This window comes from Malania oleifera, chromosome 3, assembly GCF_029873635.1.
Source record: "Malania oleifera isolate guangnan ecotype guangnan chromosome 3, ASM2987363v1, whole genome shotgun sequence".
NCBI lineage: Eukaryota > Viridiplantae > Streptophyta > Magnoliopsida > Santalales > Ximeniaceae > Malania > Malania oleifera.
This window is the reverse complement of record NC_080419.1, coordinates 61839811-61864532: the sequence shown is the minus strand read 5'-3', so window position 1 is coordinate 61864532 and position 24722 is coordinate 61839811. Positions and strand designations below refer to the sequence as shown.

The following is a 24722-nucleotide window of genomic DNA, read 5'->3' as shown; positions in this document are numbered from 1 at the left end:
GAAATGTTCTGGATCGGGTGAATTGGAGAAAAAGAATTATGTAGCTGACTCCACCTAGTGGGACTTAAGGCTTCTTGTTATTGTTGTTGTTCTTGTTATGTTATACTTTTTGTTGTTAATCTATGCTAGACTTTAGAAAAATCTGATATTAGATACTAATGTTTATGTCAGGGTGCTATTTTGTTTCCTTTGACTTTATGTTATATAGCATATGGAGACCCAAAAAAATCAAAAAGGAAAAATATAGTATATGACATGAGAGGGACATGCTAATTAATAATTATATCATATTATATTTAGATATATTATATCTGAAAAACATTAAAATTATATAACATTCTGTGTTAAATAAATCCAATATAAATACATATGCATCTTCCTAATTCATTTTCTATTTTTTCAACATTTTCAATGTATCACTTCTTAAATCATAAATAATGATAATTTATTATAATTCTTTATTCATAAAACAATGTGCCATCATCTCTAAAGCATGCTAAAAATTGTGAGATGAGTGTCCAAAGTGTGTATCTAAGAAGTGTGAAGTGTTTGACATTGAAAATACTCTTTAAAAATTGTGGACTCTTTTCTGAAGTGTCTGATACATTTTGGAAGAATGTTTGATTAGTTTGGGTAAAGAATATGGACATGACATGAACACAACATCCTCATAGCAGTGTTGGTGTACATTTTAATTCTATTGTTAATCCGCATTATTTTAGCAAAATTTGAAAAAGCAGATGATAATATTTTAGGAATATTCTATGTTATACTTCAAAAATAGGGATAATTGGTCTCAAAATGATCTTTAATATTCATACTTTTATTTATAGAATAGATGTGCCGTATTGTGGTTTTAATCTTACATTTCTTATTTCAGGAATATTTTTAGTTTTGTCAGATTAGAATAAGTGCCTTAATGTGTTTCTAGGTGTTTAGGACTATAAATAGGATGCTTTGTAGAAAAAATGTTGGTGGGAACTTGGGGTTGAAATTTAGGTTTGGGTGAAAGACCTTCGTTCGTTGTGTATGTGTATTGTATGTATGCATATTTATGCTAATATTTCTAGAAGATATCATTTTCTTGAAGAGCAATAGCTGTTGCTACATTACCTTTTCCACCAAAATCGTACATTCTGTGGAACAAAATTCTGGCATCCAACATATTTTTTTGGTTGTTAGCAATAATTAAAACTGGAAAATCAATGAGGAAGATCACAGTAATATGAAGTTCACAAATGTTTCTTATTGGGAAAAATGTTTGTCACACTTATTCTTAAGTTAATGGAGGCGATTCATCTGTAGACACATACTCCTCCCTCTTTTTTCTCTCTCACCCCCATGGCCGAGCATAATCTCAATGGAACATCTTTTGATCTGAGGCTGGAAAGAACGAGATTAGGAGAGTTTGCGGTATTTATTGAGAAGAATATGACAGGGAGTCATTGGACAGGGTGCCTTTGTTGGTAGAAAAATGGATTTTTAAAGCTTGTGCTTGATGTGATCTTGACTGAATAGTTTCCTTTGAAATAGAAGATTTGGCCATTTTGATTTTGCAGTGACAATACTGGCATCTATTGGTAGATTTCGTCAAGTGGGAATCAAGTCAGACAGTAGGGATTGTTTAATCTTCTTGCCTGCTGGTTTGAAAGGAGGTAATTGGAGATTACTTGTGGAAGATTTACAGGGCTTGGTAGGTTGGGGTGATTCAAATGAGTCTGATTTCAATGGGGACTAAGTCTTAGAAAATAATACAGTCAAGCATCAGTAATTGAGGCTATGAAAGGAGGAATTGAATTGGATTCACCTGTTTGTGGGTGGTGGTGTGTGAAATGTGGCAGCTGTGGATCTTTTGGTGATGGGAAAAGTTTGCCTGGTATGGTAGGTGGTTGGCTTGGGTTTTCTGAGTTTGGCCAGTGTTAGGAACTGGAAGTTCTGCTCTGGTTGTGGGGAGGAAGTTTTTTTTATTCTGATGTGCTGGAGAGGTCGAATCAAGAAGTTACCAGCATAGTAAGGAACGAGAGGGAGAAAAATGTTGAGGGAGCAATTGCAGTTGCTGGTTACACTCTTAACGACAATCAGGTGTTTTTCAGTATTTAAGGCAGAAGCAAACCAGACCAGATGGTGCGGAAAGCAAGCATCTCTCACTACTTCTTGAAAGTTTTATATTTTTTAAAAGGCAATGCTGGCTGGTTTTGAGACGCCCAAAAATTTTGAGGAAAAATGACTTAATCAGAAGATGCATAATATTATAATTTTAAAGAGAAATAATGATAATAACTTTTCTCTCATGGACAGCCTAATTGATTTGAGAGAAGGATTAAGGGAGAAGGTTAGAGTTGATCTATCAATGCCAAATAAAAAAATGGGGCAATGATTCTGATGAAGAGAGTGATTTTGATAACTTTGTAGGTGATGGTCTTCAATGTTACTTGATGAATTTTGTGAGTAATATTGGTATGATTTGGATTCTTCAGCGGTTGTGGAAGAAGTGTGGATGCTGGCCATTTGTGGGGTTTTTTCTGTTTTGATGGAACAGAGTGCCCGTGTTTATACTGGGAAGGGGCCAACTTTATCTTTTCTTTGGGACTTGTTCTTGAATTTGGCTTCTTTTTGGGTTTTCAAAGCAAGGTGCTTTAAGGGAACATGTTTTTTGGATGTCCAGTGGGACTGGAAGGTCTTATAATCTTGATTGTGATTTTATTTATTTATTAATTAATTTTTTGGATTTTGTTTTATTATGATAGGATTTCTTATCCTTCTGTATTACATGCCTATTTATTCTGATAACATCTTTTCTTTTTCTATCCAAACAAGAAAAGCAAGATTTGGATTCCTCAGATTTAGTGAGTGATATTTCCCACATGTTGGCAACTCTTTTATAAGGTCTAGAGAGTGTTCCCATGGGTAAGGAACTGCAGGCACTGATGTCAAAAGTGATGGTATTTTGCACTCTCCTGCCTCTCCTGGGAAGGAGTGAGTGTGAAGGATATTGAAGTCAATAATTGGCAGATAAGATAGGTTTATGGTTGTCTCCTTCTGGTGGACAAGATGTGAAGTGGATGGTGTTAGGAGCAATATGGAAAAAGGTCAATGTAAGCTAGCTAATTTAAAGTGTCTCTCTAAACTATGATGGAATGGGGCCTTTTAATTTAGTTGTGACAGGTTTTTTCTTTCTTTGTTTTCATTTTTTCTGTAATGTTCTGTTTTTCTTTTGAAGACTACGTAACATTTAGATTTTAATTATCTCCTCTCTCTCTCTCTCTCTTGATAGAATGTTTGGAGCAAGATGAAAATATGTCAATGTAAGCTATCTAATTTAAAGTGTTTCTCTAAATTATGATGGAATGGGGCCTTTTAATTTAGTTGTGATAGGTTTTTTCTTTATTTGTTTTCATTTTTTCTATAATTTTCTGTTTTTCTTTTGAAGACTACTTATCCTTTAGACTTTCATACATTCTCTCTCTCTCTCTCTCTCTCTCTCTCTCTCTCTCTCTCTCTCTCTAGAATGCTTGGAGCAAGATGAAAAAATGTCAATTAAGCTAGCTAATTTAAATTGTTCCTGTAAATTATGATGGAATGAGGCATTTTGATTTAGTTGTGATAGGTTTTTTTTTCTTTCTTTGTTTTCATTTTTTTTCTGTATTTTTCTGTTTTTCTTTTCAAGACTACTTATCCTTTAGACTTCAATTCTTTCTTCTCATTCTCAATAAATTTCTTTTGCTCTAAAAAAGGTTGGTGGCACTTTGGAGAAATGCAATTTGGATTTTAGTGAAAGAGCTTTGCTCTTTATCCCTTCCCCTTCCTCTCTCTCTCTCTCTCTCTCTCTCTCTCTCTCAATAAGATGATCGGAAGCGTGATTTGTGGCCCCTTCCCTAATATTCTTTCATATTGCCATTCTTTTTATTTCCCCTTCTTTTCATCCTCCTCCTATTCTCCCCTAAGCTTTATTTCTTTTCTGATTATAGAATGAAATTTCTGTATTTCTTGAATTCAATCTTTGTACATCCCAATTTACAATATATAATACAATCGAAGGTTCTAAATATGGAAACAATCTCCCTACAGAATCACTCTCAATAATATACAATCTTCTATATTTACCTACTTTCCTAATTTACTCAATATTTCTATTCCTTTCTTTCCTTTTCGTAAGCTGCCCTATTTCTTTGAAAGCCCCTAGCTCTCACTATTCTCCTCTTCCTTTTCTTTCTTCTCTCTCTCTCTCTCTCTATATATATATATATATATATTTGTATATATGTGTGTGCATTAAATATTCTATGAAAAAGAACCCTATATATATATGTATATATATATTTGTATATATGTGTGTGCATTAAATATTCTATGAAAAAGAACCCTACTAGAGGCTATATAACACATAGTTGGCTTTGGAAAGCTTATAGAGATGAATTTCTCTCTAAAGGGGAACCAAGTGCACAAAGCTCCTGACAAAGTAGGGTCCTTGTGGGGTAGATCAATTACACCCTTAATATGACTCCTAGGTCATAGTAGATCAACCTCATTATTGGACTAAGGTCCTCCCTTCCGATGAAAATTCCTTTTGTGATGCATAATTCTTGAATAGGCTATATGTGTATGCTATCTGCATTTCTTCATATGTTTAGAACTCTTATCTCTTATGATATTCTCTCATGGCAAGGCATCTCCCAAAGCTTGTGGTCATACACCTGGTAGGAAAGTCGTGTCTAGAGAGGAAGCAGTGATGCGGATCAAAGCTGCTATTGATGCTCGGAGAGAATGTGGCTCTGACATTGTTATTGTGGCACGGTCTGATTCTCGTCAAGCAATTTCTTTGGATGAAGCACTTTGGAGATCACAAGCATTTGCTGATGCCGGAGCTGATGTTCTTTTCATATCAGCACTTGCTTCGAAGGAAGAGATGAAGGCATTTTGTGAAGTTTCTCCTCTTGTTCCCAAATTGGTATGTTTATTCTGTCTTTGCCCTTGATAATATTATGAAGCAATGGGTGTTAAATGTTCTATAAAGAATGTGTCATGAGCGAAAAAATATTTTGAATTGTCCATTTATTTGTTTATAATATTTCATGATTATGAAAAATTGCTTGATCTGTACTTGAACCTAAGTTGTAAAGAGTTGGGATGAACAATGTTCCTTGTTAGGCTTCTTGTCTATTTTCTTGATTATGTTTGTGCTCACATTTTTTTCTGTTTTGTTTCTTCATTTTTTATTTTCTTAGTATTTTATCTCCAATATTCGACCATAATTTTGTTTAAGCTGTGCTGCATATTGTTCAATGTTTAGTTTCTCATTAGCAGTGATTATAATATTGTGATGGGAAATTGTGGTTTGTAATCCTATGAATTTTATCATATTGTCAATCATGCTATTTTGCATTGTTTTAATGACCCTTAGGTTATATAATGATGTTATGAACTATGCTTCTCCTATGGTGTCTTGAATCGATGACACCATGGTAGGTTTGATACAGTTGAGTCTGATTCTTCTGAGACATGGTATGGTTTAGATGGGTCATTGAAGTGGAAATAATTTCAACTCCTCATGCAAAATACTACTGCCTAAGCCTTCTTGCTTAACGTGTTTTATTTATTTTTTAAAAATATATTTTTACTAATTGAAAAATAGGAAAAAGAAGACACCTGAATCGTTATTGCTGTACAGAAATCCTTTTGAACTCCTTGTGATTGAAAAATGTGTCAAATTTTTTGATGGGCAACATGGTTGGGTACATTCTCAATTAGTATTGAGCTTTCTTGTGTAATTTTCTAGTCTCTGTTCAGGTGGGTGTTTTTGTTTGTCCCAAAATATGATGAAGAAACTGGATACTTATGGAGATATGAGACATCCAAATCTTCATTTAGGCATTGATGCTGACATCCAAATCTTCATTTATGTATTAGTGAAGTTTCTCTATTTGTTTTGCTGTGTTAAATGCTGCATAGCATGTACAGGAATGTGAGACATGTTGCTAACAAGCTTCTTCTGCTCACCAACATATTGTTGCTCACTTAAAAGAAAAGATTTGGAGAAGCATTATAATCGTATCTTTGAAAGATATTGCACTCTCTGCGGATTAGATGATATCAACCTCAAGCAAGCCTATCTTAATAGCTTGCTTGATTTGCCAGGGGAAGAAGTCCTCCGGGAACTTCAAATAAGTGGAAAAAGACTTGAAAGCACCTCCTTTGGTAAACTATATCGGAGTGCTCTTATGAATCTGGATGTGTTCTATAGAAAGTATGACATGTACAGAAGAGTCGAAAAAGCAGGGATGAAGATCACCAAGGAATGCAAAAGGAAGGACTTCCTCATAAAGTGCAAAGGAAACAAGCAATGCTGCTTCCCAACAACATTCCTCTCAGTGTGTTCATATTACATTTTGTTCCTTTCTTCCACATCCTTATTTATGATCCTACATTGAGAGCCCATTTGGTATTAGAGCCATGGTAGCTTAAAGATTCCTTTGGAGCCTCCCTTATTCCTTGAGTGATGGGTCTCTTTGCCCACAACGGAGGTGATTGTCCCATGGTTCGAAATCGCAGTCGCGGGTAACATCGCGAAACGGTCGCGGGTGTCGCGGGTCGCGGGAGACGCGGGTGTTACGTAACGGGAAGCGGGCGTAACGGTCGTGAATTTTTTTCACGCATGCACAACCATGCCAAAATTAAAAAATAAGCATGAAATCCATTAATACATGATTTTTAATGAATTTTGAAGGCTTTTTTTCAACCTACAAATGCTTTTTAATAGGCATTATGATTTTTATATTAATTTTAGTGCGCTGTTTACAAAAAAAAACATATTTTTTTTATAGTTTACATTACTTTAATGAGTAAAAAGATGTAGAAATGTAAGAATCAATTAATTAAAGTCATAAAGTTACTAAAAATGAATCAATACTCAATAGACTTAATACTCAATATACACATTACACATACATGAATTTAAAAAGTGATTAATATCAAATATCAATAAATAGTTGAAAATACATGAATACAATATTACAAATTTGTAACATAACACATGTCACCACCAAAAAGAATGACGTGGAGGGTCTTCATAATTTGCATCTGTATCTTGGGATTGGGATGGGAAATTATCTCCCCATCCTTGTGGAAATACATAGTTGAATGAACCTAAGTTTACGTCATTTTGTTGTTGCTCTTGAAAATGTACTGGTGATGAAAATTCTCCTGAATAATGTCTATAAGTTGGGGCAGGGGCTGGCTCTGGGTAGTGTGTAGAAGAAGACTCACTAGATCCTGAGATTCCTGATCCACTGGGATAAAAATGTGAGTCACGAGATGCATAATGTGGATATGCTGGATGAGATCCATATGATTGTGATGATGAACCATCTAAACCAAAGTCGCCAAAACTACGAACCACACCATATGAATCTTCAGTAGAATCGTTAGGGTCACCACGAGCACTCCTTCTCCTGGGTTGTGAAGATTGGTTCCTTGGAGGAATACCCAAGTCATAATTTTCAGGTATGTCATGTAGTCCATAAGGATCAGAAGGATATATATCCCTTCCAAATGATGTCCCTGTATCATATCCATAATTATATTCTACACCGCCGCCTCCACCACCACCACTGCCACCCCCCCCAACCCCAGCTCCAGCACCACTATTACCATCATCATCACTTGGTGGGCTCAAACCAAGATTGTCATCACTTTGTGTACGTTCAGGGCTTGAACTTGAATCATCATGCGCGTTTATTGGTGGTTGATCACCTCCTTCTGTAGTACCACCAACCTCTTCATTTAACCAATTTGAATTGTCCTGACCGTCGAGTAGTGGTGTCTCTCTCTCCTCTAACCATTGACTTAAAGGATCATCTTCTTCGAAAATGTAGTCCAAATTGATAGGATTGAAACCCTCTTCAATTTCTCGTTGGCTTCTTCTCATTGTACGTCTTAACTTTAACCTCATGTTGTAATGTACGAAAACAAGTTTTTGTAGTCTCATGTACTTTAATCTATTTCTTGTTTTCGTATGGATGAGGCTAAAGGTGCTCCAATTACGCTCACAGTTCGAAGCTGATGTGGTCTGGCTAAGAACTCTAATTGCTATTCTTTGGAGTTCAGGAGCACACAAGCCATAATGAATCCACCATTCAGCTGCATTAATAATTAAAAAGAGTTTTATATTAGTATAGCGTATTTCAAAAGTCAAATTTGAACACAAAGAGAGAAAATAGAGTAATTTTCCATTATTTAGCTATATAGTCATATTTACCAGGATTTGTTTGTTTCACTGCCCTTTGAGCCAATGGGGTTCCAAAAGTCTCTTGCCTATCTCGATATAGCAACAACTAAAAAAGGATGATTGTGAAATAAAATTAATTAATTAGATGTATTAATAATTATTCTTAAAAGTATTACAGAATACTAGAACAATTCATTATTCAATTTAATGGAACCAATACTTACTTGATTAATAGCCCGAATTTGAGTATCTATATCGGGTACCAACTTGGTTATCACTTTTTTAACTCCATCCATGACTTCTCTAGCAACTTCAGGAGAGGGTGGGGCACCATAAAGAAATTGTGGGTTCAAAAAATACCCTACAATTAAATTTAGAAACATATTAATCAATAGTTTTCTAATGCAACTATGCATAATTTAAAAGTTAAAATAATAAGAAATTGTATTTGATTTACACTTACCAGCAGCGTGCAAATCTTGGTGCAACTGAAAACTCCACCGGTTGTCAATAATTTTCCAATAATCTTTGTAAAACCGGCAATCTTTTTGAATGGCCAACTTCGCCCTATCAATTGCCTCGTATATGAAGCCCATGGTTGGTTTTTCATCACCATCAACCAATTTAAGAACTTTCACCAAGGGTTCTTGCACTTTAATTATATCAGAGGCCTTTTGCCAAAACTCTTTGCCTAAGATAATTTTCTTCGAATCATATGCTGGGCCTGATTTTGCCATTCCAAATCTTGAGTTTTTCCAAGCATCAGATGTAAACATTTCCCTTAGTGCTTGTTTATGCCTGACAATAGTCTCCAAAGCAATGAAATTTGTGGCAAATCGAGTGATGGCAGGGCGAAGTAACTCTCTATTATTTGTGAATTTCTTCATGAAATTCACTGTCCATGTGTGGTTGTAAATAAATGAGGTTATTGTTCTTGCATCTTCTAAGACCTTCTTCACGTTACTTTTCTTACCAATATCTTCAAGAATAAGGTCTATGCAATGAGCTGCACATGCTGTCCAATAGAGATTGGGCCTCTTCTGCATCAATAATTTTCCTCCTGCCTTCATTGCAGCTTCATTATCAGTCACTACTTGAACAACATTCTCCTCTCCAATTTCTTCAACCACCTCATCCATTAATCTGAAATGAAATTATAGATTCAATAATTACTACTATTTAATTAAAAACATGCAAGTCCATAATACTATTTGCATATACAATTAAAATTAGAAAATTACCTGAAATAATATTCAGCTGTTCTGCTTGGCACATCAGAGGCATCAACTGATTTGTGAAACACGGTGCCTCTATCGCAATAAACTAAAAAGTTTATAATGTGTTTTCTAGTTGGTCCTGACCAACCATCACACATAAGTGTTACACCTCTTTCCTTCCAAATTCCAGCAAAGAAGCTATATAATTTTTCATTTCTTGATACTCTTGCTCCAAATAAATTTCAGATATCTCATAGGGTGATGGACCCTTCACCCCCTTTCCAACCTCTGCAGCAATATCAAGCATAGGTTGCATAAATGGAGAGTCAGCTACATTCGCTGGAATCCGATTATAAATTAGGAATTTTCCAACCGCTTTTCCTAATTTACTTCTTAAACCTTTCAGTAACTTTGTGTTGAGTTTTGGTTGTTTCGCACTCTTGCTTCTTTCTAAAATAGGATCCATTGCCTTTAGTCTAGCTTCAGGGGCATCAGGATTGATCCATTGTCGTCCACTACCTCCAGCTTCTCGACCACTATAAGATCGAGCTCCTGCTCTATTGAAACCACTGGTAGCACCACTGCCAGAGCCACCTCCCTCTTCATAAATATTACCTCTTCCAGTTGTTCTTGCTCGAAATCTTTGTCTTTCTTCCCATTGTTGTTGTGATCGCATGCTTTCTTGTCGAGCAAATCTCATACTTTCTTCTTCTAAGTCTTCTTCATCGCTCAAATTCTCAAAATCTCCTCTAATTTGGGCTTCTGCTTCTTCTTGCCTTTTTTGTTTATCTCTTTTCTTCTCAGCATACTGTTGTAGATGTTTCATCATTTGTTCTCTTACTTGTGTGGTCACATTTGAGCATCCAGCTACTTGACCCTTTTTATGTGCCAAGTGTTGTTTCAAGCGTGTAATGCCCCCTTTGATTATCTTCCCACATAACTTACACATAATAACATGTCTATTACCGTCTACCGCAGTACCAAAATGCCATCCAATATCCTCACTAGGTAAGTTTTCATTTCCTCTATCACGTGACATATTGATAGACTTAATTTGATGATCTCTACACAAAATATAAGAAAATACAAAGTTACAACCTTTCTACAATGACAGGAATAATATAATTAGTAATTTAGTAAATATTAAATAATAAGTACTAAATAGTCCTAATTTTAAATACTTATTACGTAAAAATAAAGTATAATATTTGATTAAAAATAATAAGTAATGTTTATTATTTTTATATTTAAATAAACAAAATTATAAAATATTAGATATTTTATTACAAAAAAAATATATTTCTTTATCTTTAAAAAGATATTTTTATTATTTTTCATAGCTTGATTTTATTTTCATTTATAACTATAAGAAATTAACAGGTGAAAAAGATTTTTGCTCTACTTTCATATACATCATAGCATCACAAATAGAGATCCATACATTACAAATTGACTATTTAATTTTTTAAGCATTTTCTCAGTATATGGATTAAAATTAAATTTTCTATAAATTCCAGTAGTAATTAGTAAAAATCAGATTTATTAATGTATTAACTATTAGGTTAATTTTTTTATTATTAAGTTATCAAATTTTACTTTATTTGATAACTAAAAACAAAAAATAGATGTAAACATTTATTTTACCTAATTTTAAATTTAAGGTCAAAATGATGTATTAAAACTTAAAAAATATTAATAAACAGGGTCACCCTACTCAAGAAATGGCAAGTAGATACACATGTAACATAAAATGGGTGACAGATGTTATTTAATTTTTTTTTATTTTATAATATGAACATTATTCAATATTTTTTCAATAGATGGGAGTGAATATGATATCTTCTTTATCAAAATAACCACTTTGTCCAGCTGACATAAATAGTATGTTAGCCAATTGGTGCCATGAATTAATTTTATTTCTATAAGTTTGGCAAATCCTAAGACTAAATATTATAATAATTGTGCAGAGTATTCCTTAGAATTTGGCAAATCCTAAGACTAAATATTATAATAATTGTGCAGAGTATTCCTTAGAATTCTTTAAGAATGGTGAAAAATATAGCTCAATTAAGCCTAGATAATATAAAATGCCATCACATGGATGTCTTGTGTACATACATTATTTTAATGCTTTGTTTAGATGGTGAATGCAGTAGTGGATTATTGATATTCAAATATTATTATAAAAAAGGCTTCAATTATTATTGGTAAATATTAATTATTTACTAACCTTAAAAAATATTAATTATATACTATTAATAATTGCTTGCTATGTCATGGAATTAATTTTCATAATTATCTTTCAAAAAATATAATACAATTAAAATATTTATAAATTAAGAAAATTTTATTTTACATAATTATTAATGATTTCTAATTTTTTACTCTATTAAATTACTTTTTTTTTTTTAATTCAATTTAACAAACCTATTTTACAACAAAATATAATTTAAAAAAAAAACAGAATGAAAAGTGCTGTGGGAACAACAAAATATAATTTAAAAAAAAAAAAACATAATGAAAAGTGCTGTGGGAACAACAAAATATAATTAAAAAAAAAAAACAGAATGAAAAGTGCTGTGAACAACAAAATATAATTTAAAAAAAAAAAAAACATAATGAAAAGTGCTGTGGGTGTTGAGTGTTAATAGTTAGAGTGTCTCATACGCTGGGCCTGGTAGTCGACTCAGAGCGAGAGAGGGGAGGGATTCGAGGGAACTCGAAGGAGCGAAGGCTGCGAACTGCGAAGCACAAAGCAGAGATGACGCCAAGCTCCGAGCCTCCGAAGCTTAAAACGAGAGGCTGGCTGGTGGCGACTGCGACGACTGGCGGAGGAAGGTGCCGACTGCGACGACTGGCGGAGCTGCTGCAGACCTTTCGCCGTCGCTGGTGACTCGCCAAGTTGCTGGAACTGCAAGATGAGTAGATCTGCTCGGTAGCCTCGGTGTGCTCACTCTCAGGCTTCGAAGCCTTCTTATTGCTTCCGCCAGGCGCCAACAAATTTTCAAGGTCAGTTTGTAACTTTCCATTTTACCCTTTGAATGGCAGATGAGTGTGGGGACTGGGGAGGGGGAAAGCAGCGCTGCTGCCTGCTGCCTGCAGCAGAAATCCTTCAGCGAATCTGCGACTGTCGGCCATGTAACGGTCCGTAACGGACGTTACGAAGTGTAACGTTGGAGAATCGGCCGTTACGTGCCGTTACGGCCTTGAATTTTTTCCGAACCGCATTATCGGCCCGTATCGGTTTCGGGGCTTCCGATTTCCGTTACGTATCGGCCGTTACGCTACGTAACGGCCGTTATTTAAAACCATGGATTGTCCCAAACACAGTATGCTCTGTGGTTGCCACATTTAGTGTGGATCCTCTACATCAGAATAGTGATGGACAAAACTAGACTATAGGTTTCATTCTTAGCTTCTCTTTTCTCTTGCAGTCATTAGAGAATAAGACCTAAGGTGCCCTTGACCTGTTTGAAGGCCGAGGAAGGCTGTGTTTTGGTCGGGCAGAGCTGGCTTCTCTAATGATCGATATAGAACAAGGAAGCTTTGATTGATTCTGTGTTTTATTCCACAAGTTGGGCAAGGGATCTGTTCACTTTTAGGTTGTGAGAGGAGGTTGTGATTGTTGTTTTTTGTCCCACATTGGTAGAATAGTTCTACATTGGTATAAAAAGTTGTTTTGAATTTTTTGTATTATTTGTCCCACATTGGAGAGAAGTGTTTTTTGGACTTGAGGTTGAAGCTATATAAAGAGCTGAACTCTTCATTTGTAAAACACACCTCAAAGTTGTACTTTGTCAAGAAGTAGTGGATTGATCGTCGGTGCCCGAGGACGTAGGTAATTTTATACCGAACCTCATTAATTTCTTGTTTTGTTCTTTTACTGTTTTATTATTAGTTTCTGCATTGCTTTAGTTTCTTATATATTCAATAGCAATAGTTGTAGTATTGGTGTTTGACACAAGTGGGGTGCCCGACACAACAATTGGTATTAGAGTTAGGTTGAATAGATTCGATACGGAGGTGTTCCTCTGTTAGGATCCTTGATTCCATGTTTGATGCCTAAGAAAGACCTTGTCTAAGAGAGTGCTCATAAACCATTGCGGCTTAGTCGCTCCCTGAAGGTCAGCCTGGTCAAAGTGGAATTTCATAGGATAAAACAGAGTAGACACAGTTGGTACGTATTATTCATCCTAGGCTTTTTGCTTTGTTGGTTGCCATTGAATATATAGAAGATGGCAGAAACTAGTGCAGCAGTAGAAGAAACTCTGTCCACACGAACTCCATCCCCTTCGGTTTCGACATCATCATCGAAGACGATAGCTAATGCTCGGTTTGAGGTGGAGAAATTTGATGGTACCAATAATTTTGGTATGTGGCAATGTGAGGTGATGGACATCTTGTATCAGTACGAGTTAGATATTGCTTTGGATGATAAACCGGTAGATATGGGTGACAGAGATTGGGAGAAGATCAATCGTCAGGCATGTGGTACGATTCATCTGTGTCTCGCTTAAAATCAGAAATATTGTGTTATGAGGGAGACATCTGCAAAGAAATTGTGGAAGACATTGGAAGATACATTTATGACCAAGAGTCTGGAAAATCGGCTCTATTTGAAAAAGAAATTGTTTCGCTTCCAGTATCAATCAGGTATTTCGATTAATGACCACATAAATGCTTTCAATAAAATTTTGGCCGATTAGTTAGATTTGGATGAAAAGGTGAAAGATGAGGATAAAACCATATTGTTACTGAATTCTCTCCCTGATGATTATGAACATTTGACCACCACTTTATTGTTTGGGAATGATAAAGTTACTTATGATGCTGTTTGTACTGCATTGATTAGTACTGAATGCAGAAAGAAGGTTCAGAGGGTCCATAAGAAAACAGTAGAAGCACTAACAATAAGGGGACGTTCTTAGAGTCGTATGCCTAGAAGGAGGAGTAAATCTCATGGGAGGAGTAAATCTCGTGGGAGACCTGCTAAGGATGATTGCGCTTTTTGTCGTGAGAGAGGACATTGGAAGAAAGATTGCTCTAAATTACAGCAGAAGAATAAGGGCAAAACACATTCTAATGCCAATATAGCCAATGATGATGGAAGTGAGTCAGATTTTTCTCTTGTTGGAACATCTTTGTCACATTATTTTGGTGAGTGGATATTGGATTCTGGTTGTTCCTATCACATGTGTCCCAATAAGGAATTGTTTTCTAATTTTGAAGAATTAGATTATGGGGTTGTTTTTATGGGAAATGATAATACTTGTAAAACAATTGGAATAGGATCAATGCAGTTGAAATGTCAAGATGGAACTGTTAAAACCTTGACTGATTTTAGGTATGTTCCAAGCCTAAAGAAGAATTTGATTTCATTGGGTGCCTTAGAATCTAAAGGGTTCACTATCGCTTTGAAAGATGGAACCTTAAAGATTAAATCAGGTGCGTTGGTGGTGATGAAAGGAATAAGGAAAAGTAACTTGTATTATTTACAAGGTAGTACAATTATTGGCTCAGCAGCTGTTGTTTCTGAGAAAGATGCAGGTTCATATACAACTAGGTTATGGCATATGCGATTAGCACATACAGGAGAAAAATCTTTGTAACAATTAGCTAAGCGAGGTTTGTTAAAGGGTGCGAAGGTGTACAAACTTGAATTTTGTGAGCATTGCATTATGGGAAAACAAACTAGAGTGAAATTTGGCACTGCAATCCACCAGACTGAAGGTATTTTAGACTACATCCATACAGATGTATGGGGGCCCACAAAAATGGCTTCATTGGGTGGCATGCATTATTTTGTTACTTTTGTTGATGATTTTTCTAGAAGAGTTTGGGTGTATTCTATGAAGCATAAAAATGAAGTGTGTGATATTTTCCTTAAGTGGAAAAAATTAGTTGAAACTCAAACTGGCAAAAAGATTAAATGGCTCAGATCAGATAATGGTGGTGAATACACGAGTGACCCATTTATAAAGGTATGTTAGGATGAAGGTATTGCTCGACACTTCATAGTTCGAGATACACCACAACAGAATGGGGTGGCAAAGCGCATGAATCAGACTTTGCTAGAGAAAGTTCAATTTATGTTGTCTAATGCTGGGTTAGACAAAAGGTTTTGGGCTGAGGCTGTTAGATATGTGTGTCATCTCATTAATCGTCTACCATCATCTGCAATAGGGGGAAAAACACCCTATGAGGTATGGTCTGAAATGCCTGTTAATGATTATGATCCTTTACATGTATTTGGTACTATGACTTATTATCATGCTAAAGAATCTAGTTGGATCCAAGAGCCAAGAAAGCAATATTCTTGGGGATAAGTGCAGGAGTCAAAGGATACCGTATTTGGTGTCTAGAGACGAAATTTTAAGCAGGGATGTGACTTTTGATGAATTTGCGATGATGAAGAAAACAATATGCAAGGAATCACGAGTTGAAGAGAAGACCAGTGGTACTCAACAACAGGTAGAGGTTGCGACAATTTTGGGAAATCCAGTGAGAAATGAGACTACACTAGGTAACTCTCCAGTTACGGTGGAGAATAGTGTACAAGAAGAGGAGATTTCAATTCGATAATCTTCACAGCAACAAGAATCAATTGTTTCTCAGAGGCCGTGACAAGAAATTCAAAGACCTGCTCGGTATACTGATATGGTGGCCTATGCACTTCCAGTTGCAGATGATAATGTTTCTTACACTTTCAAAAAAGTAATGAAGAACTCTGAATCAGACAAGTGGAAAAAATCGATGGATGAAGAAATGCAGTCTCTTCATCATAATCAGACTTGGGAGCTAGCCCAGCTGCCCAAGGGTAAGAAAGCAATTGGTTGCAAATGAGTTTATGTAAAGAAAGAAGGATTTCCAGATGCAAATAATGTTCGCTTCAAAGCTAGATTGGTAGCTAAGGGCTACGCATAGAAGGAAGGCATTGATTATAATGAGGTATTTTCTCCAGTTAAACATTCTTCCATTTGAATTTTGTTGGCTTTGGTAGCACAATTTGATATTAAACTAGTTCAGCTCAATGTAAAAATTGCATTTTTACATGGTGATTTTGAAGAGGAAATCTATATGACTCAGTTAGATGGATTTCAAGTTGCTGGAAAAGAAAATTTGGTATGTAAACTGGGTAAATCATTGTATGGTTTAAAACAGTCTCTAAAACAGTGGTACAAACAATTTCATTAGTTTATGGTGGGTCAGAAGTACATCAGAAATAAACATGATCATTGTGTTTATTTTCATAGACCACAAAATAGATCTTTTATATATTTACTCTTGTATGTTGATGATATGTTGATAGCTTTAAAGAATAGGGAAGAAATCAACAAAGTTGAAAAGTCAGTTAAATCAAGAGTTTGAGATGAAAGATCTTGGTGAAGTAAAGAAGATACTTGGCATGGAGATTCGCAGAGACAGAATGAGAGGAAGAGTTAGTTTGTCTCATAAATAGTATTTGAAGAAGGTAGTACAAAGTTTTGGCATGTTTGAGCTGTCAAAACCAGTAAGCACTTAGTGCGGCTTTATCTCATTTCAAACTTAGTGCGGCTTTATCTCTTAAATCAGATGAGGAACGTAAGTATATGTCATAGGTTCTTTATGCAAGTGCTGTTGGTAGTCTGATGTATGCAATGGTTTGTACTAGACTTGATATTTCACAAGCTATTAGTATGGTGAGCAGGTATATGCATGATCCGGGTAAAGGACATTGACAAGCTGTAAAATGGATTTTGAGATATATTATGAATACGATTGATGTTGGTATAGTATTTAAGAAAAATAATACTATTGATCAACGTGTTGTTGGATATGTGGATTCTGATTTTGCAGGTGATCTGGATAAATGTCGATCAACAGCTAGATATGTTTTTATATTTGCTAATGGTCCAGTGAGTTGGAAGTCTACTTTACAGTCTACCATTGCCTTGTCTACAACAGAAGCAGAGTACATGGCAGCTTCAGAGGCTGTTAAGGAAGCTATTTGGTTGCAGGGTTTACTTGAAAATTTGGGAGTTGTTCAGATCACATTGTTGTGTTCTGTGATAGCCAAAGTGCTATTTATTTGGCAAAGAACCAAGTCTACCATGCACGAACGAAGCACATCGACGTTCGGTTTCATTTTATGCGGGATATTATTGATGGAGGCAAGATACTTCTTCAGAAGATTGCTACAACTGAAAAATCCCTCAGATATGTTGACCAAGATTGTGACAACAATCAAGTTCAAACATTGTTTGGACTTAATCAACATCTTGCAAGTTTGAATATTTTTGGAAGGCGCTGATGATGTGGAACTTCAAAAAATGTTGGTGACTGAAAAATTTGTTAAATTTATCGTCAAGGTGGAGATTTGTTGTTTTTTGTCCCACATTGGTAGAATAGTTCCACATTGGTATACAAAGTTGTTTTGAATTTTTGTTATTATTTGTCCCACATTGGAGAGAAGTGTTTTTTGGACTTGAGGTTGAAGCTATATAAAGAGCTCAACTCTCCATTTGTAAAACACACCTCAATGTTGTACTTTGTCAAGAAGTAGTGGATTGATCATCGGCGCCCGAGGACGTAGGTAATTCTATACCGAACCTCGTTAATTTCTTGTCTTGTTCTTTTTACTATTTAATTTTTAGTTTCTGCATTGCTTTAGTTTTTATATATTCAATAGCAATAGTTGTAGTATTGGTGTTTGGCACAAGTGGGAACCATGTTGACTCCATCCCATTCCCTCAACTCTTCACCCATATCTTCATCTACCTTAATCCTAAATTGTCATGATTATATATATGAAGTAGATTATGTACCAGAAGATAGCCTTGTCTCTCAAACCAAGAGTCCTCAGATTACAAACCTATATTACGTCTATGACAAAACCAAATACCCTCCAAAGATCCTGAAGAAATTCATTGGCAAGACAGCTGTATCGAGTGGTGTCAAAGAAGTCATTGAGGCTTCTCCTTTCGACTCTCACCAGCTTTTGGCAAAGAAAGATGTGCTCCCTTAAGGAGCTAAACACACAGAGGTGGTAAAATCACTCAAGGAAATGATCACAAAATTGCCACCACTTCAATTTCTTGACAAAGGAAAGAGAATCTTTCAGACTGATGCTAGTGATTTCTATTGAGGAGCAGCTTTAATTGAGGAAAACGAAGACGGGACTAGACATATTTGTGGATACAAGAGTGGAGCATTCAAAGATTAGAATCGCACTATCACTCCACCTTCAATGATGGCCCAGCAATCCACCCACAGGACATAATACGACAATTCTATAGATGATGGAGTGGATTGGGACATCAACCTCTTAGAGAATAATGCATCAGCCATTCCCACGCATAGTTCAAGCAACAATGGAAATCGACCAACCATTTCATTAGAAGGAATACCTCCAAAACAGTGGAGGAATAAGATCCTTGAACTCCATGCATGGTGCATAGCAGAATTGATGAAAGAGGGAATTACCCTCAAAGAAGTCAGTGGAAGGGTTGTTTCCAAGTTCATTGGAATATTAAGAATTTGGTGGATAAACCTTGGACATTACAGGAACTTGCAGATATCGCAAGTATCGAATCTTGATGTCTTTATCTCCACAATCATTGAAGAATTTTGTGGTGCTTGGAAAGACCACGTCACTTAAGCTAGAGAAGAATACGTGAAGATTAAATGCTGCTCACTTAAAAGAAAATATCTTGAGAAGCATTATAATCTTATCTCTGAAAGATATTACACTCTTTGAGGACCAAATGACATCAACCTCAAGCAAGCCTATCTTAATAGCTTGCCTAATCCGCTAGGAGAAGAAGTCCTTCGGGAACTTCAAATGAGTGGAAAAAGACTTGAAAGCACCACCCTTGGTAAACTATATCAGACTACTCTTATGAATCTAGATGTGCTCTACAGAAAGTATGACATGTAAAAAGGAGTCCAAAAAGCAGGGATGAAGATCACCAAGGGATGTAAAAGGGAGGACCTCCTCATCAAGTACAAAGAAAACAAGCAATGCTCCTGCCCAACAGGAGAACGAGGAGACGATTATCCCCATAGAAAATCCAGAAGGTCAAAGCACAAGGAGAAGTGATGGAAATATTTGAGAAAGAGGAAACATGATAACGAATTAAAAGATCATCGATGTTACATTTGCAATCAAAAGGGGCATTATGCAAAAAGATGTCCATAGAAATGGAAGAGAATTAAACTAATCCAGATGCTGCACAAAGTCTCAGATTGGGATTCAGATGACGACATCGAATCTATATTCTCCATTAATGACCAACAAAATAAAGATTCTATCCATGCTTTCTAGCAATGTGGACAGACAGATCTTTTAGACTCTTCAGATGAAGATGAAGAATTTGAGAGTTACTAGGCTGATCCTTCTGAAGAAGGAGATTCAACTTGTCATCATGACGAATGATGATTCTTCTGAAGAAGAGATTCAACTTCCAAAGCCTACAATGATGACCCAACCATCCACCCATAAGGCAAAATACTATAGTCCTACAGACGATGAAGGAGTGGATGACAACATTAACCTCTCAGAGAATACTGCATTAGCCATTCCCACGCATAGTTCAAGCAACAATGGAAATCGACCAACCATTTCATTAGAAGGAATACCTCCAAGACAGTGGAGGAATGAGATTCTTGAATTCCATGCATGGTGTAGAAGAATTGATGAAAGAGGGAATTACCCTCAAAGAAGTCATCGGAAGGGTTGTTTCCAAGTTCATTGGAAGATTAAGAATTTGGTGGATAAACCTTGGAGATTATAGGCACTTGGAGATATCGCAAGTACCGAACCTTGATGTCTTTATCTCCACACTCATTGAAGAATTCTGTGGTGTGTAGAAAGACCACGTCACTCAATCCAGAGAAGAATACATGAAGATTAAATGCTGCTAACTTAAAAGAAAAGAGCTGGAGAAGCATTATATTCTTATCTGAAAACTAAGGTGTAGTCTCAAGAGGGGGAGTGAGTTGGGTTATTTAAAATTTTCTTTTAATTCTTTTTAAGATTCTTAACCTCTTGTTGATTTAACAATCACACAACAAAGTGTTTACTTATCAATCCTTAAACCAAAACACAATTTATTAAAACTTAATCACCCAATCAAACAATTGATTTACCAAGCACAAGTTAATATATGCTGCAGTACTATCAAGATTAATTTAACCTTTAATACTTAATTAGCTTAACCACAACTTTGGAATATCAACACACCCTAATCAATATCAAACTTTAAACTATTCAACCACAATATATTCAATCAATATATGAGCTTTAGCTCTTAGATAAGTTTCAGCCTTTGTAGCCCTGTGTATATGAAATTTGATTCAAGCCTTGTAGAGAATGAATTTGATCTTTCATTATGATAATCAATATAACTTCCACACTCTTCCCAAAATTCAGATTTCAAATAAACCTTCTGTTAATAGGTTTTGGGTTGTTAACCCATCAACGTACTCTCTTAAGGTTTCCGCTTATTATTGATCAACCAACGTATTCCCTTTCGGTTTCTGCAATCCCAAAAACAAATTAAACTTTAGCTTATTTAAAATCCAATCCACGTAGTTTTTATGATTAAGAAATATAAATCATCCACACAGTTAATCTATGCTGAAAATAAAGAGAGTAAGGGAAAGAGAGTGACACCACGTTTTTACGAGTTTCGACTTATCCCTAGCCTACGTCCTCGCCTTAGGCAAACCACCTAAGGATTCCACTATACTAGTTCCTTTCCGGGCAGAACAAAATTTTACAAGCGATACTCCACGCTCAAACACTCCTTCACTAGGCTAGAGTAATGCCTCTTCAAGCGATATCCCATGCTTGGGCAACGATCCAAACAATCCTTAAATCGTCAAATCTACAAGAACAAGATCAATAATATGTGTACAAAGAATTACCCTCAGATAGGGCGGATTAGTACAATTTCAAATACTATATACTTCAATCAAAATATCAATATGAAATACAATTGAAGCTTAAAAGAGATTTCACCAAATTTTCCTTCTAGATGAGAATCAACAATTTAGAAACATAGAGAAGGATTGATCAGTTGCTTCCAGAAAATCTCAACAATTCAAATGTGCAAAGATGAGAGCATAAGAGCTTTAAGAGTATGAGAGTTTCAGCTTTGAGAATTGATTTTCAATTGCTTGGTATAATTTGATTTGCAAAACCATGTATTTATTGAGTTTTTAGAGTGAGTTTCCTTGTTTCCCAAGTTGCTTTGAGTGTCTCCCAAGTTTTTATAACGTTTAGATTTGAAAAACAAATTTTTAGAATTTTCTCGTTAAAGTTCAAATTTTAAAATCTCCGCAGGTCAATTGGCTGAGTCACTCGATTGGGTCAGTTTTGTACAGGGTCAGCCGGCTGGACAGGTGGTTGAGTCCATTCTGTTTGTCTAGGATTTTCAAAAAATAATTGTCAGTCGACTGACTGAACATAGTTCAAATTGGTCAGTCGGCTGACCAGTCAGTTGGCTGACAAAACATAGTTCATTCTGGTCTGTTGGCTGAGGTGTTGTCAGCTTCGACCACCCTTCAGTATTTTGGTCATAACCTTTTCTATATAACTCCAAATTGGACGTTCTTTATTGATAGAAAGCTAAGATAAAATCCCATAACTTTCATGTTGAACACTTTTTAAGATAAGGAGTGTTTGATAGAGAAAAATGTTCATCAATACAGATATAGAAAAAAATAACAGAATTTGGAAAATCCTATTTTAGTGCTTTTCATTCCAAAAATAATTTTAACCTTTTTGAAATAATTTTTGACCTTATAAAAATATTTTCCAAGTATTTTAAAAGGTATCTAGGTCCAAGTAATTACCTTAAGAGCTTCATGTATCCATATTGAAATCGAATGAAGTACTTACATAAAGACTTTTAAGACTTTGACATTTTAAGCACGTAAGTCTTCATGCTTGTCTTTCTTTGACTCCATCTTGTCTTCGAGCTTCAATACATTTTAAGCTTTTAGCAAATTTTCTTTAATATTCATGCTCTCATGATCTTCAAGCTTTATTAGATCATCTTTGAATCCATGCCTTTTAAGCTTCATTTGATCATCTTTCTTTGGAGTATAAGCATTCAATGATCCTTGTGAGCACTTTACCTTGTATTCTCACACTTGAGTCCTAAAATATCATCACTTAACCAAATATGTTAAGTTCCTTTGATTTGTTATCATCAAAATAAGATTTTAAGCCTTGTAAGGCCAATGTTATCTCTGAAAGATATTACACCCTATAAGGACCAGATGACATCAACCTCAAGCAAGCCTATCTTAATAGCTTGCCTAATCCGCTAGGAGAAGAAGTCCTCTGGGAACTTCAAATGAGTGGAAAAAGACTTGAAAGCACCTCCCTTGGTAAACTATATCAGACTACTCTTATGAATCTGGATGTGCTCTGCAGAAAGTATGACATGTAAAAAAGAGTCCAAAAAGTAGGGATGAAGATCACCAAGGAATGTAAAAGGGAGGACCTCCTCATCAAGTACAAAGGAAACAAGCAATGCTTCTACCCAACAAGAGAACGAGGAGACGTTTATCCGCATAGAAAATCCAGAAGGTCAAAGCACAAGGAGAAGCATTGGAAATATTTGAGAAAGAAGAAGCATGAGAAAGAATTAAAAGATCATCGATGTTACATCTGCAATCAAAAGCGGCATTATGCAAAAGGATGTCCCTAGAAACAGAAGAGAATTAAACTAATCCAGATGCTGCACAAAGTCTCGGATTGGGATTCAGAAATCGACATCGAATCTATATTCTCCATTGATGACCAAGAAAATGAAGATTCTATCCTTGCTTTCCAATAATGTGGACAGACAAATCTTTCAGACTCTTCAGATGAAGATGAAGAGTTCGAGAGTTACCGGGCCAATCCACTTGAGTGTTCTCATATCCAACCCTTTAACAATGAGTGCTTCTTGATAGCATCAACAAAGGAAGAAGTCCACAACCTCTGTTCCATCCAAGAATCATTATCAGCACAATTTAAGAAAGGAAATTATGTTTCACCCTTTGCTCCAGTATGGGTATTAGCTGATAAATACTCAAAAGTTGGTTAAAGTCATTGCATTCTTCGACACAGGTGCAACTTGCAGTTTTCTTAAACCATGTATTCTCTCAAAAGAAAAATGGAAGCCTTGTAACCAAGGATTCAAGGCAGCAAATGGAGAACACTTCTAGGTTAGGTTAAAAAGCGAACCCGTTTATATTAAGCTTCATCTAGAATGCTTAATCAAGGCAACATTTTTTGGGCCAATCCTTCCAAACGAAGATCTTATGATTGAATTCGATATCATTCAATACTTAAATAAGGTCCAGTGGACAGCACTAGGTTTAAAATTTAGATCATATTTGTTACAATGGATCAAGGTCCCTAATCTCTTCCAGATCATTCAGTCCTTGGAGGGGATCAAGGCACGATTAATTGGAGAAAATTATGTTGACAGCCATAGTGAGTTTTACAAGAGGATGAATCTAGAGAACTATTTTTTGACCCAGAATAAGTTGACCCAACTTCAAGAAGAAGGGCTCATCAAACCAACAAAGTCGTAGTGGGCTTGTGAAGCCTTCTATGTCAACAAAAGGGCTGAAAAATCTCGAGGAAAGTTTAGGTTTCGTCATCAACTATAAGCCACTTAACCATTTTCTTGCCGATGATAGGTTCCCATTGTCAAATAGGACCAGCCTATTTTCACAATTATCGTAGGCCCAAGTTTTTTCAAAATTTGACTTAAAACCACTTTTGGCAATTGGGTGTCCATCCAGATGATAGGCCCAAGACAATCTGCATACCCTTATTTCCACCACCAATGGGCTGTCATGCCATTTGGGCTCAAAGTGGCCCCATCCGTATTTCAAAAGGCAATGATCAAGATTTTCTAACTTATACTTCATCATTCCCTGATCTATATTGATGATATCCTTCTATTTTCAAATGATACAATATTACATGCTAATCTTTTGAATCATTTCGCAGATATTGTGGAGCACTATGGAATTATGCTGTTAGAAAAGAAAATGATTATATGTGTTAGCACAGTTGATTTTCTTGGGATGAAGATTAGCCAAGGGAAATATAAGCTGCAACCACATATTGCTACACAACTCAGCACCTTTCTGGATAGTCGGATGATGACAAAACAATTATAGTAGTTCCTTGGTATTGTCAATTATATTGCAGACTTTGTTCCAAAGCTGGAAACTTACACAACACCACTCCACCAGCTTTTGAAAAAGTTTATGTGTGCCCTTGGGAAGCT

General features: G+C 35.7%; 2 protein-coding genes across 3 annotated transcripts in view; one reads left to right on the top strand and one right to left on the bottom strand.

The window, feature by feature from the left end:
* Positions 1-24722, top strand: part of LOC131152287 (uncharacterized) — an 86126-nt gene that overhangs the window by 4267 nt on the left and 57137 nt on the right. For both annotated transcript variants that reach the window (XM_058104097.1, XM_058104098.1), the window contains exon 3: positions 4667-4948. In XM_058104097.1, coding sequence (XP_057960080.1) covers positions 4667-4948 — 282 coding nt within the window. The remainder of the gene's footprint in view (positions 1-4666; positions 4949-24722) is intronic.
* LOC131152286 (uncharacterized) lies at positions 6949-10199 on the bottom strand. The gene is made up of 5 exons (XM_058104096.1): positions 9466-10199; positions 8688-9367; positions 8449-8585; positions 8255-8330; positions 6949-8136 (listed from the first exon to the last, which is right to left on the bottom strand). The coding sequence occupies exons 1-5, from the start codon at positions 9597-9599 to the stop codon at positions 7034-7036; spliced, it is 2130 nt and encodes a 709-aa protein (XP_057960079.1). The 5' UTR covers positions 9600-10199; the 3' UTR covers positions 6949-7033.

Bases quoted from the DNA above. Each gene is read 5' to 3' on its own strand.
- LOC131152286 (XM_058104096.1), bottom strand. From the start codon at position 9,599: ATGTGTGATGGTTGGTCAGGACCAACTAGAAAACACATTATAAACTTT. The intron at 9,368-9,465 runs GTAATTTTCTAA...ATTTCATTTCAG, and splicing joins ACAGCTGAATATTATTTCAG to ATTAATGGATGAGGTGGTTG. The intron at 8,586-8,687 runs GTAAGTGTAAAT...ATTTAATTGTAG, and splicing joins CCAAGATTTGCACGCTGCTG to GGTATTTTTTGAACCCACAA.